At 49.5% G+C, this 16,448-nt stretch overlaps 1 protein-coding gene across 4 annotated transcripts in view; it reads right to left on the bottom strand.

Annotated features, from left to right (window-relative positions):
• Positions 1–16,448, bottom strand: part of UBE2G2 (ubiquitin conjugating enzyme E2 G2) — a 47,819-nt gene that overhangs the window by 12,024 nt on the left and 19,347 nt on the right. For 3 of the 4 annotated variants that reach the window (XM_053903006.1, XM_019434682.2, XM_019434683.2), the window contains exons 2-3: positions 9,277–9,312; positions 9,136–9,181 (exon numbers count right to left, since the gene is read on the bottom strand). The exons of the other annotated variant lie outside the window; for it this stretch is intronic. In XM_053903006.1, the coding sequence (XP_053758981.1) occupies positions 9,136–9,176 (41 nt within the window). In that variant the 5' untranslated portion in view covers positions 9,177–9,181; positions 9,277–9,312. The remainder of the gene's footprint in view (positions 1–9,135; positions 9,182–9,276; positions 9,313–16,448) is intronic. 4 annotated transcript variants of the gene reach the window in all.

The following is a 16,448-nucleotide window of genomic DNA, read 5'->3' as shown; positions in this document are numbered from 1 at the left end:
CAGAGAGCCGAACGCAAATGAATGACTTTGGACTCCTACCTGACGCCATATCCAAAATCAGCCCAAGATGTGTAACAAGAGATGAAGAAGGGCATCATATAATAATTACAGTGTCTACCCATCAGGAAGAGCTAACAATTATAAATGTCTATGCACCGAATACGGGAGCCCCCAAATATATAAAACAATTACTCACAAACATAAGCAACCTTATTGATAACAATGTGGTCATTGCAGGGGACTTTAACACCCCACTTACAGAAATGGATAGATCATCTAGACACACGGTCAATAAAGAAACAAGGGCCCTGAATGATACATTGGATCAGATGGACTGGACAGATGTATTTAGAACTCTGCATCCCAAAGCAACAGAATATACTTTCTTCTCGAGTGCATATGGAACATTCTCCAAGACAGATCACATACTGGGTCACAAAACAGCCCTTCATAAGTTTACAAGAATTGAAATCATACCATGCATACTTTCAGACCACAATGCGATGAAGCTTGAAATCAACCACAGGAAAAAGTCTGGAAAACCTCCAAAAGCATGGAGGTTAAAGAACACCCTACTAACGAATGAGTGGGTCAACCAGGCAATTAGAGAAGAAATTAAAAAACATATGGAAACAAACGAAAGTGAAAATACAACAATCCAAATGCTTTGGGATGCAGCGAAGGCAGTCCTGAGAGGAAAATACATTGCAATCCAGGCCTATCTCAAGAAACAAGAAAAATCCCAAATACAAAATCTAACAGCACACCTAAAGGAAATAGAAGCAGAACAGCAAAGACAGCCTAAACCCAGCAGAAGAAGAGAAATAATAAAGATCAGAGCAGAAATAAACAATATAGAATCTAAAAAAACTGTAGAGCAGATCAACGAAACCAAGAGTTGGTTTTTTGAAAAAATAAACAAAATTGACAAACCTCTAGCCAGGCTTCTCAAAAAGAAAAGGGAGATGACCCAAATAGATAAAATCATGAATGAAAATGGAATTATTACAACCAATCCCTCAGAGATACAAGCAATTATCAGGGAATACTATGAAAAATTATATGCCAACAAACTGGACAACCTGGAAGAAATGGAAAAATTCCTAAACACCCACACGCTTCCAAAACTCAATCAGGAGGAAATAGAAAGCTTGAACAGACCCATAACCAGCGAAGAAACTGAATCAGTTATCAAAAATCTCCCAACAAATAAGAGTCCAGGACCAGATGGCTTGCCAGGGGAGTTCTACCAGACATTTAAAGCAGAGATAATACCTATCCTTCTCAAGCTATTCCAAAAAATAGAAAGGGAAGGAAAACTTCCAGACTCATTCTATGAAGCCAGTATTACTTTGATTCCTAAACCAGACAGAGACCCGTTAAAAAAAGAGAACTACAGGCCAATACCCTGATGAATATGGATGCAAAAATTCTCAGTAAGATACTAGCAAATCGAATTCTACAGCATATAAAAAGAATTATTCACCATGATCAAGTGGGATTCATTCCTGGGATGCAGGGCTGGTTCAACATTTGCAAATCAATCAACGTGATACATCACATTAATAAAAGAAAAGATAAGAACCATATGATCCTGTCAATCGATGCAGAAAAGGCCTTTGACAAAATCCAGCACCCTTTCTTAATAAAAACCCTCGATAAAGTCGGGATCGAAGGAACATACTTAAAGATCATAAAAGCCATTTATGAAAAGCCCACAGCTAACATCATCCTCAATGAGGAAAAACTGAGAGGTTTTTCCCTGAGATCAGGAACACGACAGGGATGTCCACTCTCACCGCTGTTGTTTAACATAGTGTGGGAAGTTCTAGCATCAGCAATCAGACAACAAAAGGAAATCAAAGGCATCAAAATTGGCAAAGATGAAGTCAAGCTTTCGCTTTTTGCAGATGACATGATATTATACATGGAAAATCCAACAGACTCCACCAAAAGTCTGCTAGAACTGATACATGAATTCAGCAAAGTTGCAGGATACAAAATCAATGTACAGAAATCAGTTGCATTCTTATACACTAACAATGAAGCAACAGAAAGACAAATAAAGAAACGGATCCCATTCACAATTGCACCAAGAAGCATAAAATACCTAGGAATAAATCTAACCAAAGATGTAAAAGATCTGTATGCTGAAAACTATAGAAAGCTTATGAAGGAAATTGAAGAAGATATAAAGAAATGGAAAAACATTCCGTGCTCATGGATTGGAAGAATAAATATTGTCAAAATGTCAATACTACCCAAAGCTATCTACACATTCAATGCAATCCCAATCAAAATTGCACCAGCATTCTTCTCGAAACTAGAACAAGCAATCCTAAAATTCATATGGAACCACAAAAGGCCCCGAATAGCCAATGTAATTTTGAAGAAGAAGACCAAAGCAGGAGGCATCACAATCCCAGACTTTAGCCTCTATTACAAAGATGTAATCATCAAGACAGCATGGTATTAGCACAAAAACAGACACATAGACCAATAGAATAGAATAGAATAGAATACAATAGAATACAATAGAATACAATAGAATAGAATAGAAACCCCAGAACTAGACCCACAAACGTATGGCCAACTAATCTTTGACAAAGCAGGAAAGAACATCCAATGGAAAAAAGACAGTCTCTTTAACAAATGGTGCTGGGAGAACTGGACAGCAACATGCAGAAGGTTGAAACTAGACCACTTTCTCACACCATTCACAAAAATAAACTCAAAATGGATAAAGGACCTGAATGTGAGACAGGAAACCATCAAAACCCTAGAGGAGAAAGCAGGAAAAGACCTCTCTGACCTCAGTCGCAGCAATTTCTTACTTGACACATCCCCAAAGGCAAGGGAATTAAAAGCAAAAATGAACTACTGGGACCTTATGAAGATAAAAAGCTTCTGCACAGCAAAGGAAACAACCAACAAAACTAAAAGGCAACCAACGGAATGGGAAAAGATATTTGCAAATGACATATCGGACAAAGGGGTAGTATCCAAAATCTATAAAGAGTTCACCAAACTCCACACCCGAAAAACAAATAACCCAGTGAAGAAATGGGCAGAAAGCATGAATAGACTTCTCTAAAGAAGACATCCGGATGGCCAACAGGCACATGAAAAGATGCTCAACGTCGCTCCTCATCAGGGAAATACAAATCAAAACCACACTCAGATATCACCTCACGCCAGTCAGAGTGGCCAAAATCAACAAATCAGGAGACTATAGATGCTGGAGAGGATACGGAGAAACGGGAACCCTCTTGCACTGTTGGTGGGAATGCAAACTGGTGCAGCCGCTCTGGAAAACAGTGTGGAGGTTCCTCAGAAAATTAAAAATGGACCTACCCTATGACCCAGCAATAGCACTGCTAGGAATTTACCCAAGGGATACAGGAGTACTGATGCATAGGGGCACTTGGACCCCAATGTTTATAGCAGCACTGTCAACAATAGCCAAATTATGGAGAGAGCCTAAATGTCCATCCACTGATGAATGGATAAAGAAATTGTGGTTTATATACACAATGGAGTACTACGTGGCAATGAGAAAGAACGAAATATGGCCCTTTGTAGCAACGTGGATGGAACTGGAGAGTGTGATGCTAAGTGAAATAAGCCATGCAGAGAAAGACAGATACCATATGGTTTCACTCTTATGTGGATCCTGAGAAACTTAACAGAAACCCATGGGGGAGGGGAAGGAAAAAAAAAAAAAAGAGGTTAGAGTAGGAGAGAGCCAAAGCATAAGAGACTCTTAAAAACTGAAAACAAACTGAGGGTTGATGGGGGGTGGGAGGGAGGGGAGGGTGGGTGATGGGTAGTGAGGAGGGCAGCTTTTGGGATGAGCACTGGGTGTTGTATGGAAACCAATTTGACAATAAATTTCATATATTGAAAAAAAAATCAGCCCAAGATGGATCAAAATTTAAAAGGTCAATAGAAGAACCACAAATATAAAACGGAAACCCCTTGTAACCTTGGGTAATGCAACACCAAAAGCATGACCCACAAGAGAAAAACATTGAGGCTGCACTTCATCAAAATTAAAACCTTTGAGCTTCAAGAGGCTCCATTAAGACGACGACCAGGAAAGCTGCAGACTGGAAGAAAACGTGAAAATCACGGGTCTGATAAAGGCCTTGCATCCAAAATATATAAAGAACTCTTAGGACTCAAAAAGACACCAATCCACATGATCTCACGGTTTGTGGGTTCGAGCCCCACAGGAGGATCTGCACTGACAGCTCAGAGCCTGCTTCAGATTCTCTGTCTCCCTCTCTGCCCCTGCTTGTTCTCTCTCTCAAAAATAAGTATTTTTATAATGATAAAATTAAATTAAGAAAAAGAAGACAAGCCAATTAAAAATGGGCAAAACTTCTCAAGTTCACCCAAGATACACGAATGGCTAATAAGCCCATGAAGAGATGCTCAACACCATTAGTCCCTAGAAAACGCAGGTCAAGTCCAGGGCGAGGTGTGGCCTCACGCCCAGGGCAGCTCCAGCCACACGGCAGGCGTGGGTGAGGGAGCCCTCCTCCGTGCTGGTGGCAACGTAAAACTCTGACCTCCTGTGGAAGACGGCCTGGCAGCTTCTGGAGACATTAAAACATCAGCTTCCTCTGTGTCACAGCACCCCCACTCCCGTGGACCTAGCGATGCACCGACAGCGACAACGGGGTGCACGCCGTACGCGAGGGACCGCAGCAGCACTGGTCACAGCGGCCAAAGGCCCCTGGCCTGGCGGGTGGGGAAGAAGGTGCGGCCCATCCCCCCAGGGGCTGGGGTCAGTGGCAAAGACGAAGGCGTGACACCCCCGGCAAGGGGACAGAATCGCAAATGCACAGGAGGGTGAAAGAAGCCGGACACACAAGACCGGCTGCTTTATAATTCCATCTGCAGGAGAAGTCCGGGGACGGCCGATCTCGAGGGTCAAAAAGAAGAGAGGCTGCCTACGGCTCAGGGTGGGAATGGGGACTGACCGGGGGCACGAAGACCTTTCAGGAAATGCTGTAAAACTGTTGTGGGAGTGGCCTCAAAACTATAAAATTACCAGAATCTTCAACTTATACACCTAATGCAGGCAAAACTTGTTTCTCGACCTCAGCACCGGCATCTTGGGCCCGACGGGCCTGTGCTGTCTGCGCGGCGAGGTGCTCCGCGGCTCCCCCCAGACGCTGGCAGTGGACTCCCCTAGTCCCCCAGCTGTGACAACCACAACTATCTCCAGATGCCACTGAGTGTCCCGGGGGCAGGAAATCATCCCCACGGACGGCACTGGTCTAGGCCCGCTGTTCCCTAATCTGCTCTTTCCACCCGGTGACGCACGAGGGACGCCTCTCTAGGCCAGCATGGAGATTCTGCCCGAACCTTGTCGGTGTTACACGGCATTCCGACGTCGGGCAGTACGGATGTTTCATAAACTATGTTGGACAATGTTGTTTCCATTTTCTAATTACTGCAGTGCGTGCAGAAATAAACCTCACGCAGAGCTCTTCAGAACACCGTCTGCTGAAGAGACCCCCAAGGCTGGGGCTGCCGGGTCAGACCGCTCTCGACACGAATTACGAGCAGTGTCCCCCACGTCTGTTCACCTGATGGCAGCAGCCCCGGCCCCCTTCTTGGCCGTTCGGCTCAGCCAAAAGCCATCGGGGTTACCTTCTACTTTCAATCAAAGAAGCGGCGGGGGCAATTTTACCGTTTAGCTCTCCCGTTCCCATCCTACAGCCTCCCTCCCGTTCTCTCGGGGGGAGATCTGGGGTCACCGAGGATGCACCCGCGTCCTCAGACGGGAACCCTAATAGAACGGGCACCCCGTGCTTGTGGCCCGAGCCCCTGAAAAGCGGTTTTCCCCGCCGCACAACTGACAAGTGACGGAGGCCCGGCAGAGGAGCAGGGCGGCTAAGCCGGCGGCACCCTCCCTCCCTCCCAGAAAATGGGGCAGGTACGGGTTTAGAAACGCCGGGGCACAGAGAAACTCTGCAGACAATCAAAGAATAAAAAGAAAGCAAAGCAGAGCGATCACTGAGGAGTGAAATCCAGCCAGCTGTCTGCCAAAAAGCAGGGTGAGACCAATCGCCGGGAGGACAGTTAATTCCTTAATAGATGTTTTAAGTACATTTGTAAACGGCCTCTTGTTTGTAAAAGGGTCTGGAACGGGACCAAGACCCACAGGCTCGGCAGACCCTGGGGCAGGGGAATCCCACGCGAAGGCAAAAGCCCCATTCAAACACAAAAGCGCTCCAGCTGAGAAAGCCTCATCACCTCCTCTTAAACCGAGGCCTGACCGGGAGCGTTCTGTTCCGGGCGTGGGGCGCGAGGACTCCGGATCCGCAGACGCCGCAACGCGGGCACCCCGGTGAGGCCAGGGAACATCCGTCACCACACGGAGCCACCCATCTTTTTCTCGCGACAACTCGCAAGAGTCACCGTCTCGAAGACTCTCCAACACGCACCACGAGGTCGGTGACGGCAGCACGTCCGGGACACGCCTGGAGCCGGACGCGGTACCTTCTGTCCGCCTCCGCCCATCTCACGCACCCCGATCTCCTCCATCCATTCATCCACCGGCGGACGCCAACTCAGGCCGCTTCCGTGTCTCGGGTGTCGCACGTAACGCTGCGGTACACACGGGGGTACAGACGTCCTTTCGAACCGGTGGTTTCCTCCTCTTGGATAAAGCCCAGAAGCAGAACTGCCGGGTGGAAGGGTGGCTCTCGTTTTCACTTTCTGAGGAACCTCCGTTCGGTCTTCCGCAGCGGCTGCCCGGGTGTGCGTTCCCAGCAGCAGCGCACGAGGGCTCCTCCTTCTCCACACCCTCACCCTCACCCTCACCCTCACCGACACTTCGGATTTCTTGTCTTGTTGGCGACAGCCATTCTATTCTGACCGGCGTGAGGCGGAATCTCGCTGAGGTTTTCGTGTGCTTTCCCCTGGTGATGAGTGACGTTGAGCATCTTTCCACGGACCCGTCGGCCGTCCGGAGGCCTTGCTTAGAAAAACGTCTGTTCAGATCCTCTGCCCACCGTTTAACCAGACTGTTTCTCCTTTTGCTTTTGAGGTGTACGAGGCGCTTCTATCGTGTGCGTATTAGCCCCTAATCAGACGGGTGATTTGCAAATAGGCTCCCTCCTCCTTCTGTTGGTGGTTTCCTTTGCTGAGCAGAAGCTTCCTCGTTTGACGCAGTCCTACTTGCTTACTTTTTGCTTTTGCTGCCTTTGCATCTAACTGCTAACATGGGTTTTCAAAATATTCGTTTTACAGTGCTGATCTAAAGCTAGTAACGGTTATGCCAACAGGTTTTAACAAACACCTTTTTAGAAACCATTCCAAGGGCCTGACGTGTCCCTTCAAGGGCTTCTAAAGGAGTCTGCTGATGTCAGAGGCCAGTGTCGTGTGAGACGGGGGCCCGCTGACGGGAACCCGTGCACCTGTGTCCACGTCAGCACAGAAACGACACACGTGACACGGTACGTGAAAAATGGCCGTGACAAATCACGTTCATATGATGTAATCTCCTGTCTCCTTAAAAATCAAAGGACCTACAGCCGACACAGCAGATAATGCCATGTCCCATTAGACGTGGGACGCTGCTGACCAGGAGACGCCCCGTCCCGTTTAGAATTGCTTTAGGGGACAAAAGCTACAACACCCTTTTACGTGCCCAGATAAGCTGTAAAGACGTCCCCATGCCAGAAACATTTAAACACAGGAAAAACTGGGTACCACAGGCCCAAGCGATCAGGGTGTTACAAATTATCAGGGAACGTTAGGCGTGCTGTATTTCCTCTGGACAATGTTTACTGATGATTTTTAAATATCCTGCTTATCAGAAAAGCCTCCTTTTCTCATCCATTTCCACATAATCAATCTCACCTCCACAGACAACACTTGCCAGCAATGTGGTTCTCGAACACGGGAAGCGGTAAGAACTCGCATGGCGGACGCACCGGGCATGCGCAGACAGCGCGAGGACGTGTGCGGCCACAGCCCCGGTCCCTCCCCTGAGAGCACGTCTCAACCCCCCAGAACCCAGCCTCGACACGTGCTGGCCACCTGAGAGGTCTCATCGTACCGAAGAGAAACCTGAGAGACCGAGGATAAATCCCAACTTCCTAACTTTTACTTAACCACGTTTATTTGAAAATACAGTAAATCTAAGAATGGTCAAAAATGTACATCTGAAGTGGACAGAAGGCAATCGAAGGGCCTGGCTCAAAGGGCCCTGGAACACTCTAGAATAGGGGGTCCATTTGCGGCTCTAAGCAACATCACCAGGTGAAAGATCACGAGATCCAGTCAGGATCTTTCTAGAACAGGGCCAGGAGTCACACTGCTCTCCTTAGAACAAAGCCACGTCTTGGGGTCAGGGACAATGGAAGGCCATGCAACGCACAGGAAGAAAGCAGCAGCAGAGGAGGGGCTGAATGGAGACAGAGCAGGAGGAAGAGGAAAACGCAGGTGCACAGGGGGCAGGGCCGGAGGCTCACCTGCACCCAAGGGACCTTCCCCTCCCCACCCCGGGGGCCTTTCCCCCTTCAAAGCTGCAGGCTTTGGGGCATCTGGGTGGCTCAGCTAAGCATCTGACTTCAGCTCAGGTTATGATCTCACAATTCGTGGGTTCGAGCCCCGTGTCGGGCTCTGTGCTGACAGCTCGGACCTGGAGCCTACTTCGGATTCTGTCTCTGTCTCTGTCTCTCTGCTCCTCCCCAGCTGGTGCTCCGTCTGTCTCTCTCTCGCTCTCTCAAAAGATGAATACAAGTTTAAAAAAAATAAACCAAAAAAAACCCGTGGGCTCCTAGGGACTTCCCGAAGTCAAAGCCACCGATACCGTTTGAGGCTAACCCAGCACTGCCACTCAACGTTCAAAACTTATTATTTTAAAACTCTACAAATATAAAGTATGACAAAACTTTTTTATTGACTCTCTGGAAACATTTTCATTTCTCAGGATATACGTCTCTGCTGTTTTCTACTCAGACCAGCAGGCTAAAAAAGAGCTCAATTTAACAGGTGCATGAAGGCTTTTCTTCGAATGGAGACTTCTGAGCACAGCCCCGCTGCTAGCTGGATTCCGGGGTCTGATGTCCAATAACTCTTGGAAACTAACAGCACATATAACTAACTTACATGATCAGCGCCTCCCACTCAAAGAAATTCTCTTCGTTCATGGGACCTGCAAAAAACAAAAAAAAAATTTCCACAATTAACTTAGAAGGCCACTTTGGCAATTAGAAGTAAATTACAAAGAAGCTAACTTTAGTGCCTTACCCGCCACAATTCCTTCCGGAGGATTCAGCGTCAGTTCTACAAAATGAAAAAGCAAAAGCATTATGAAACAGAACGAGTATCAGGCTGGCATTGTAACCAAACAACAACTGTGGAGTATATACATTAACAGATTAAAACCCCATGTGTCCAAAGCGAACGCCTATTCCCGTTACGTTTCCGACAACGACTACGTACGCGGCTCTTTACGGCAGCAAAACGCAGAATTCTGGAGCTATAAACCCTTTCATCTGACAAATGAAGAAACCGAAGGGGTCAATTATCTTTCAAAAATACCCCTGCCGGTTGTTTCGATTCAACTTCACACGTCAAGCACAGCGTCCGGTTTTCCGACGGGATGGTGCTTCCTGGCGCTGTGAGCGGCGGCACGGGCCCTTCTGAGCGTGAGAAACGAGGGACCGGCCGGCGCTCGTGAACCAGGACTCGGAGCACGCACGGCACAGCTGTCGGTCCCCGGCGCCACTCTACTCAATCTGTGAGCCCCCGACGTGGCACCCCACGGAGCGTCAGGCCCGAGCGCCGAGAATCGAAAGTAGGAAGAAGCAAGCAGGCGGCACTTCGGCAACCGCCGAAGACCAGTGGCCGCCGAGAGACTGAGGCCCAGCCCCGCCACCGAGAAACGCCGTCCCAAGTCCTGGCCTCCTCGTCTTCTATGTGGAAGGCTCCAGAGTGAACCCAAACCCGCACACAGACGCGGACGAGTGACGAGAGAAGAACAGTCCTGGGCAAGAAGGGTGGCCACCCGGGAGTAGGAAATCGGGCCAGAGATGCACTTCCTGTCGGGCCCAGGCGCCCAAGACATCGCTGATGTGGCAAGAAACAGACAGACAGACAAAACCAAAAACTGGTTCTCTGAAGGGCCATAAAATTGCCAAACCCTTGCCAAATAACTACAAGCCGTAAGGTTCCGAAAAGTGGAAGTAAAACCATCGTTACTCACAGATGCCACGTCACATACGCCCAAAGTCCGAAAGAATCAGAAGACACACTAGAAGAAGTGAGTTGGCCAACACTGCTGACTACGAGGTCCAGACATGTGACTGAATGTGTTTCTATGTATGAGCAAACTAGAATAATCTTAAAAAGACGTCAACTCTACTAGGAAACACATACAGGTAAGTTTTTAAAAGCTGTGCAGACCTGTAGCCTGCGAGAACCGCCACGGCTCTGAAGGCCTTCCCAAGCAGAGACTCGAGCAAGTTCATGGATGGAAGCCTCAAAATTACAGTTCTCAATCCTCCTCAAACTGCACCTACAGGTTCCGTGCAGCCTCAGCCAACATCCCAACAGGTCTTCTTGCCTGAATGCAAACAAGATAACTCTAAAAGATACACAAACATGCAAACAACTGAGAACAGCCCAGACTTCTTGAAAAAGAGTTAAGTTGAGGGGCGCCCGGGTGGCTCAGTCGGTTGAGCGTCCGACTTCGGCTCAGGTCATGATCTCAGAGTCCGTGGGTTCGAGCCCCGCGTCGGGCTCTGTGCTGACGGCTCAGAGCCTGGAGCCTGTTCGGATTCTGTGTCTCCCTCTCTCTCTGCCCCTCTCCCACTCCCGTTCTGTCTGTCTCTCTCTCTCTCTCTCTCAAAAATAAACATTAAAAAAAATATTTTAAGTAGCACATTTAATTGTGTGCAAATTTTATCTCAATAAAGCTGACTCCCCCCAAAATTAATTTCAGTTGTTTTATGAAACATAAAACAATAAATAATTTAGACTAACTACAAAGGTAAAGCCAAAGAGCACCAACCATCAAAGGAAAAGATGGGTAAAATTAAGAACGCTGAAACTAAGAACCTCTGCTATCAAGAGACCTTCAAGAGAATGAAAAGGGAAGCCCCAGAGAGGACAGTATTTGCTACAGACATAACCAGCAAAGAGCTAGTATCGAAACTTCTCAGAATCGATAAAAATACATAAACCACCCAAAAGAAAATCAAGCACAAGACTTGAAGACACGTCACAAAATAAAGGAACATGTCACAAGGTGCTCAACTCAGTAACTGTGGGGAAACTAAGGCCACAATGGGATGACCGTGCCCCCAGCGGAGCAGCCCAGGAGCCCGAGCCTCCAGATGGGACAGAAGGCCGCCTCCCCCCCACCCCCGCCGAGGAGCCACAGACACACCCTGCGGGCACGAATGTAAACTGGGACCACCGGGTGGGAAAGGAGGCCGCCGGGAGTCGCCGGGAGCCCGCGACCCTCTCCAGAGGACAAGCACACAGAAACACGCGCACGCGTGCACCGGGAGTTAACCTGCCACCTGACCACAAGTGCTGCAGACCCAGGTACCGACCACCTGGCCGCATGCGCAGCAGCCTCTAGCCCCCTGCCACCGCCCTACGGATCAGTCTCCGGAGGAAGACGGGGACGAAATGTCACTGGATGGAAGTAAGGGTCTGACGCTGTAACAGCTCACACTCTCCCTAAAGAGACAGAGACCACACTTCCCCCCGTGGGTAAAAGCTTAAGCGAGAGAGGCCGAGAGAAGGGCCACGGTGAATCTACACCTTGTGAACACAGGACACTCTAACTAAATACTTCACCGGTGTCATCAAAATATCGCTCTAACCGCTGGCCTGAAAGCGTGTCACGTCTCTGTTTTGCCACATAATTTGATGTCCTGGAAAGTGCCCAGCTACAATTCTAATCGCGGAATCAGTCATCCAAATGGTATTTACTTACATTTGCCCTCTGGTCCTATCTGAAGCTTTGAGGGGCTGCACGAAGCCCCGGGGCAGCGGTGTCCACACTCCCCTCGGCCAGCTGGACTAGAAGGGGCCAGCCGCTACCCACGCGGCCGCCAGGCCCCACTCCTCCGGCCAGCGCAGACGCAGTGGTGAAGGAGAGACAAGGCCCCTCCTTCCACGGGCTTCCCTTCCGTTCCAGTGAAGGAAGACAGCCCGTAAGTAAGGAAACACACACGAAAAGACATACTGAAGAACGTAGTGAGGGAGGTGGCAAAGTGATACAAAGACACACGCCCACCTGAGGCAAGAAAGGCCTCAGGGTGAAGGTGATGCCGGAGGGGGGCTCCTTTCTCTCCAACTGAGACAGAATTGACTTACAGTCATATTAGTCTCAGGTGTGCAACACAGGGAGCCGGTGTTCGTATATATTCTGCAATGAGCAAAGTCCAGCAAGTTAACACCCATCCACACACAATCACAAATTTCTCTTTTGATGAGACCTTTTAACACCCAGCCCCTTAGCGACTTTCAAATACACAACACGGCACTGTTAACCATCATCGCCAGGCCGTACGTGACATCCCCTGGACTTAGTTTATAACTGGAAGTCTGTATTCTGACCCCTTCGCCCATGTTGTCCACCTGCTAACCCCCCATGGCTACACCAACCTGTACTCTCCTTCTGTGAGTTGTTTTTAAGGTTCCATACATGCGTGAGACCATTTGGTATCGGTCTTTCTCTGCCTTATCCCACTTAGCGTAATGCTCCCAAGGTCCATCCATGTTGTCACAAATGACAAGATTTCATTTTTATGGCTGAGAAATATTCCGTCGTGTCTTTGCTGCATATTTACAGCAGCATCACTCGTAACAGCCAAAAAAAATGAAAACACCCAAATATCTAGCAACAGAAGAGGTCAAGAAACCGTGGTGAATTCATACAGTGGAACAAAAGTGAAAATAAATGACACACAGCTACACGCGACACAGTCATGCAAAAGAAACCAGCCCCGTACTACACACGACACATAATACACCACACATATGCGTACACACCCAGATATATATGCACAACACAGGGTGCTTGGGTGGCTGAGTCAGTTAAGTGCCCAACTCCTGGTTTCAGCTCAGGTCATGATCTCACAGCTCTTGAGATCAAGCCCCGCGGCGGGCTCTGTGCTGACAGCATGGAGCCTGCTTAAAGTTCTCTCTCTCTCTCTCTCTCTCTGCTCCTCCCCTGCTCTCACACTGTCAACAATAAATAAATTTTTAAAAAGAAAAAAAGAGAATAGACAACATGTAACTACATTTATAGATGGATTACATCCATTAAAAAACAGGCACTCTAAACGACAATGTTTAAGAATGCGTGCTTTGGTGGAAACAGAGCAAAGCAGTGATTACCCCATGAAGACAGAGCTGCTCTGGTGGAGTGGGGGCCCCGCACAGTGGGGTTCTGGCGGGCTGGCAGCCTTCCTGCTCACCTGGGTGGTGATGCTCTCTCTGAGAAGCTCACCGAGCTGAACCTGAACCTGAACCTGAACCCTATGCCGGCTGTAGTTCAGGCTAATAAACAGTTTTAAGCCATTACTGTGACAGTCCAGGCAGGGAAGGTGACAGCCTGAGTCAGAGTGGCGACTCTGGGGGTCTGTCCCGCAGACAGGGACGAAATGGGCGTGACATGTGAGGACTGGTCCCGGGTCCCCGGCCCAAACAACTAAGCGAACAGCACTATTACCGGGACGGGAGGGGAAGGAGCCAGGTCTGAGGGGAAGGCAAGAATTCTCATTTAAACACATTAAGGTGGAGACTAGAAAACACACCAGCGGAGAGACCTCAGACGAGTCTGAAGCTCAAGGGAGAGAGGACACTAGCAGGAGAAACTTGGGGGCTGTGCGCACAGGGACAGGTGGAGCCGCGGGGACCTGGTGGCAGTTGCTGGAGTTTTCCCAGGGGACACTGGGAAATTCGGGTGCCGCTGTCGGGTGTCCGCGGTGACCGGGGAATGCTACTGCCATTTAGGGGGAAGGGGCCATAAAGAAAGTGCACACGAGGACAACTCTTTCATTCGAAGCACCAGTAACACCTGCTAAGAAACCCTGAGCAGGAAACAAGAACGGGCACGGGGAGAGCCCCGTCTGTCGCCAAGGGCACCAGAGCCCAGCACGCGGGAGGAAGAGGAAGGGGCAGCGAGGGCCCCAACGCGAGGCCAGTGCCGCGGGACAAACGGCGAGGCAGCCAGCACTGCGAGGAGGCAGCAGTCAAGTGCAACGGAGGTCGAGTGCCAGGAAGGCTGAGCCCCTCGGGCGCAGTCACACACACTCCGACCGTCTCAGTCCCCCTTCGGGTGTCTGCCTGACAGCCGACCACAGGGAGAGGGAAGCCCAGAACCCAGCTCACCAGGAGCTACACGCCCAGTCATCTGAAATCCAGGCCAATCACCTTAGCATAACACCTGACAAATTAAAGCAGAGGACTGATAAACTGTTGGGGGTGGGGGACTCATCCTCCAGGGATCTGGTGGGGGGGGCTCCCTCCAAAAAGGGCTGCTTCGTTCTTCATCTGTGGACCCACCCCTGGAGCCTCCCTCCCGCGCCCTCCTTCCAGGGCCTTCCAGGGAGGGGCAGCCGGCGGGCTGCAGTCCCAGCCGCATCCTTATTCGACAGCGGCACCTAGTGGTCAGGGAAGTTACAGTAACACGGGGGACGTTTCTGCGACACTCGTTTTATTTCCAAAATACACACCTGCACAGACAGCTTGGTGTCTACTCACAAAAACAGCTTCAAAAAGAAAAACAAAATCCTAGTATCAGAGAAATGTGCAAAAACTATGCCACTGACCCCTTGAGAATATTAATTCGTTAAAAACATATTTTTAATAGTGGCTTAAAAAGTAGCCGCCGCAGGCTCTGGACTGACAGTACGGAGCCTGCTTGGGATTCTCTCCCTGTCCCTGTCCCTCTCTCTCTGCCCTTCCCCCACTCGCGCTGTCTCTGTCTCTCTCAAAGTAAGTAAATAAACTAAAAAAAAAACAAACTGGTAAGATAAAATCATGTTTTTCTTCCATAATTTTTAAAACAAGGCAAGCCATGGTTTAAGGGAAAATATTTACAAAATATCCAACAAAAGACTTGTAGCTACAGTATATGGAGAACTCCTACAACTTAATAAGGAAACAATACACATGATTAAAAATCAGCAAAAGACTCAAGACACTTATGATGGCAGATAAACACACAAAACGACACTCAATGTCATCGGTCGCAAGGGAGACGCAAATCAAAGCCACAAGGAGAACATGGCGATGCAGTGAGACCCTCGGCGCCCCTCCTCCCACGAACATGGAGTCTACAGCTACAAACGGAACAATCTGCCCCCCAAAGCACACTAAGGCCGGCTGGGTCATAACTGCGCATCAAGCAAATGAGAAGAAAACCACACTGAAGTGGCCAACAGAAGCTGGGACACAATCTCACCATGACCCCCCGCACAGTATCTCACAACCAGGAGGAAACTCAAAACCCAGAGCTGCTTCTTGAGGAGTAAAGGGTTTGAACAGCAGCACCCCAACTTTTAAGACGAACGCTTGCATAGACGAGCCTCCAAATCATCTAGCTTTGAGACCCTATGGGACTCGCATCCCAAGACCCCCAAGACCCCCAAGACGGGAGCCATGTGAGAAACCTCCCTTCAAGGGCTCGGGGCGGGGACTGGCCCTCCCCAGGGCCCAGCTCCGAGGCAGCCCGTGGACCACGCCCAGACTCACGGAGGTGCGCCTGCTGGCATCAGAGTGGCCACCGGGGCGCAGGCGTCTGATTCATCACACTCATCGGGAGCCTGGCGGAACACTGTTCTCTGCGGACAGAGACCGGGGGGTCATCTTTGCCTCTCCCTCCGCTGTGCTCCCGGGCACCAGCATCCACCTGAAGGCAGCTTTTACGTGTATCTAGTGCCCTGATTTCTGTGGCTGTCACCTAGGGGACACCTCTTGATCGCTTGGCCCTGGAGGCCAGGGAGACCGGAGCTGCTGGTCCCATGAACCTGTAACAATCAGAGTCACACAGGGAGGAGCTCAAACCGATCTGGTGCCCCACATTTTGCGACTGCTTCCAGGGGACATCTCCACATCGCCTGGCTCTGGCGGCCACCGGACTCGTGCTGTGGGTCCCACAGGACTCTAACTAATAGAGAAGCAGTTCTTAAACAGCTACCACCCCCGGGGGAAAGCAAGAGGCCGGTCTTTCTGGGCAGGAGGGCTATCAGCTGACCATGAGGACTGCAGCCTGCGGGGTGTGCTTCTGATTAGATGTGCATCTTGGGACCAACCTGATCCCTTCCAGAGACCTCAGCGGGCAGCCGCTATCTTCGCGTTCACCTTCCGCCGAAATCCAGAGTGTGATGTCTCCCAGAAGGGAGTTTTACACACAGCCGGCACCCTGCTTTTTACAGCTGCCACCGGGGGGAGAT

Source organism: Panthera pardus, unplaced genomic scaffold (genome assembly GCF_024362965.1).
Source record: "Panthera pardus isolate Hobbes unplaced genomic scaffold, ASM2436296v1 HiC_scaffold_16, whole genome shotgun sequence".
In the NCBI taxonomy this organism is placed as follows: Eukaryota; Metazoa; Chordata; class Mammalia; order Carnivora; family Felidae; genus Panthera; species Panthera pardus.
This window is presented reverse-complemented; position numbering and strand designations above follow the sequence as displayed.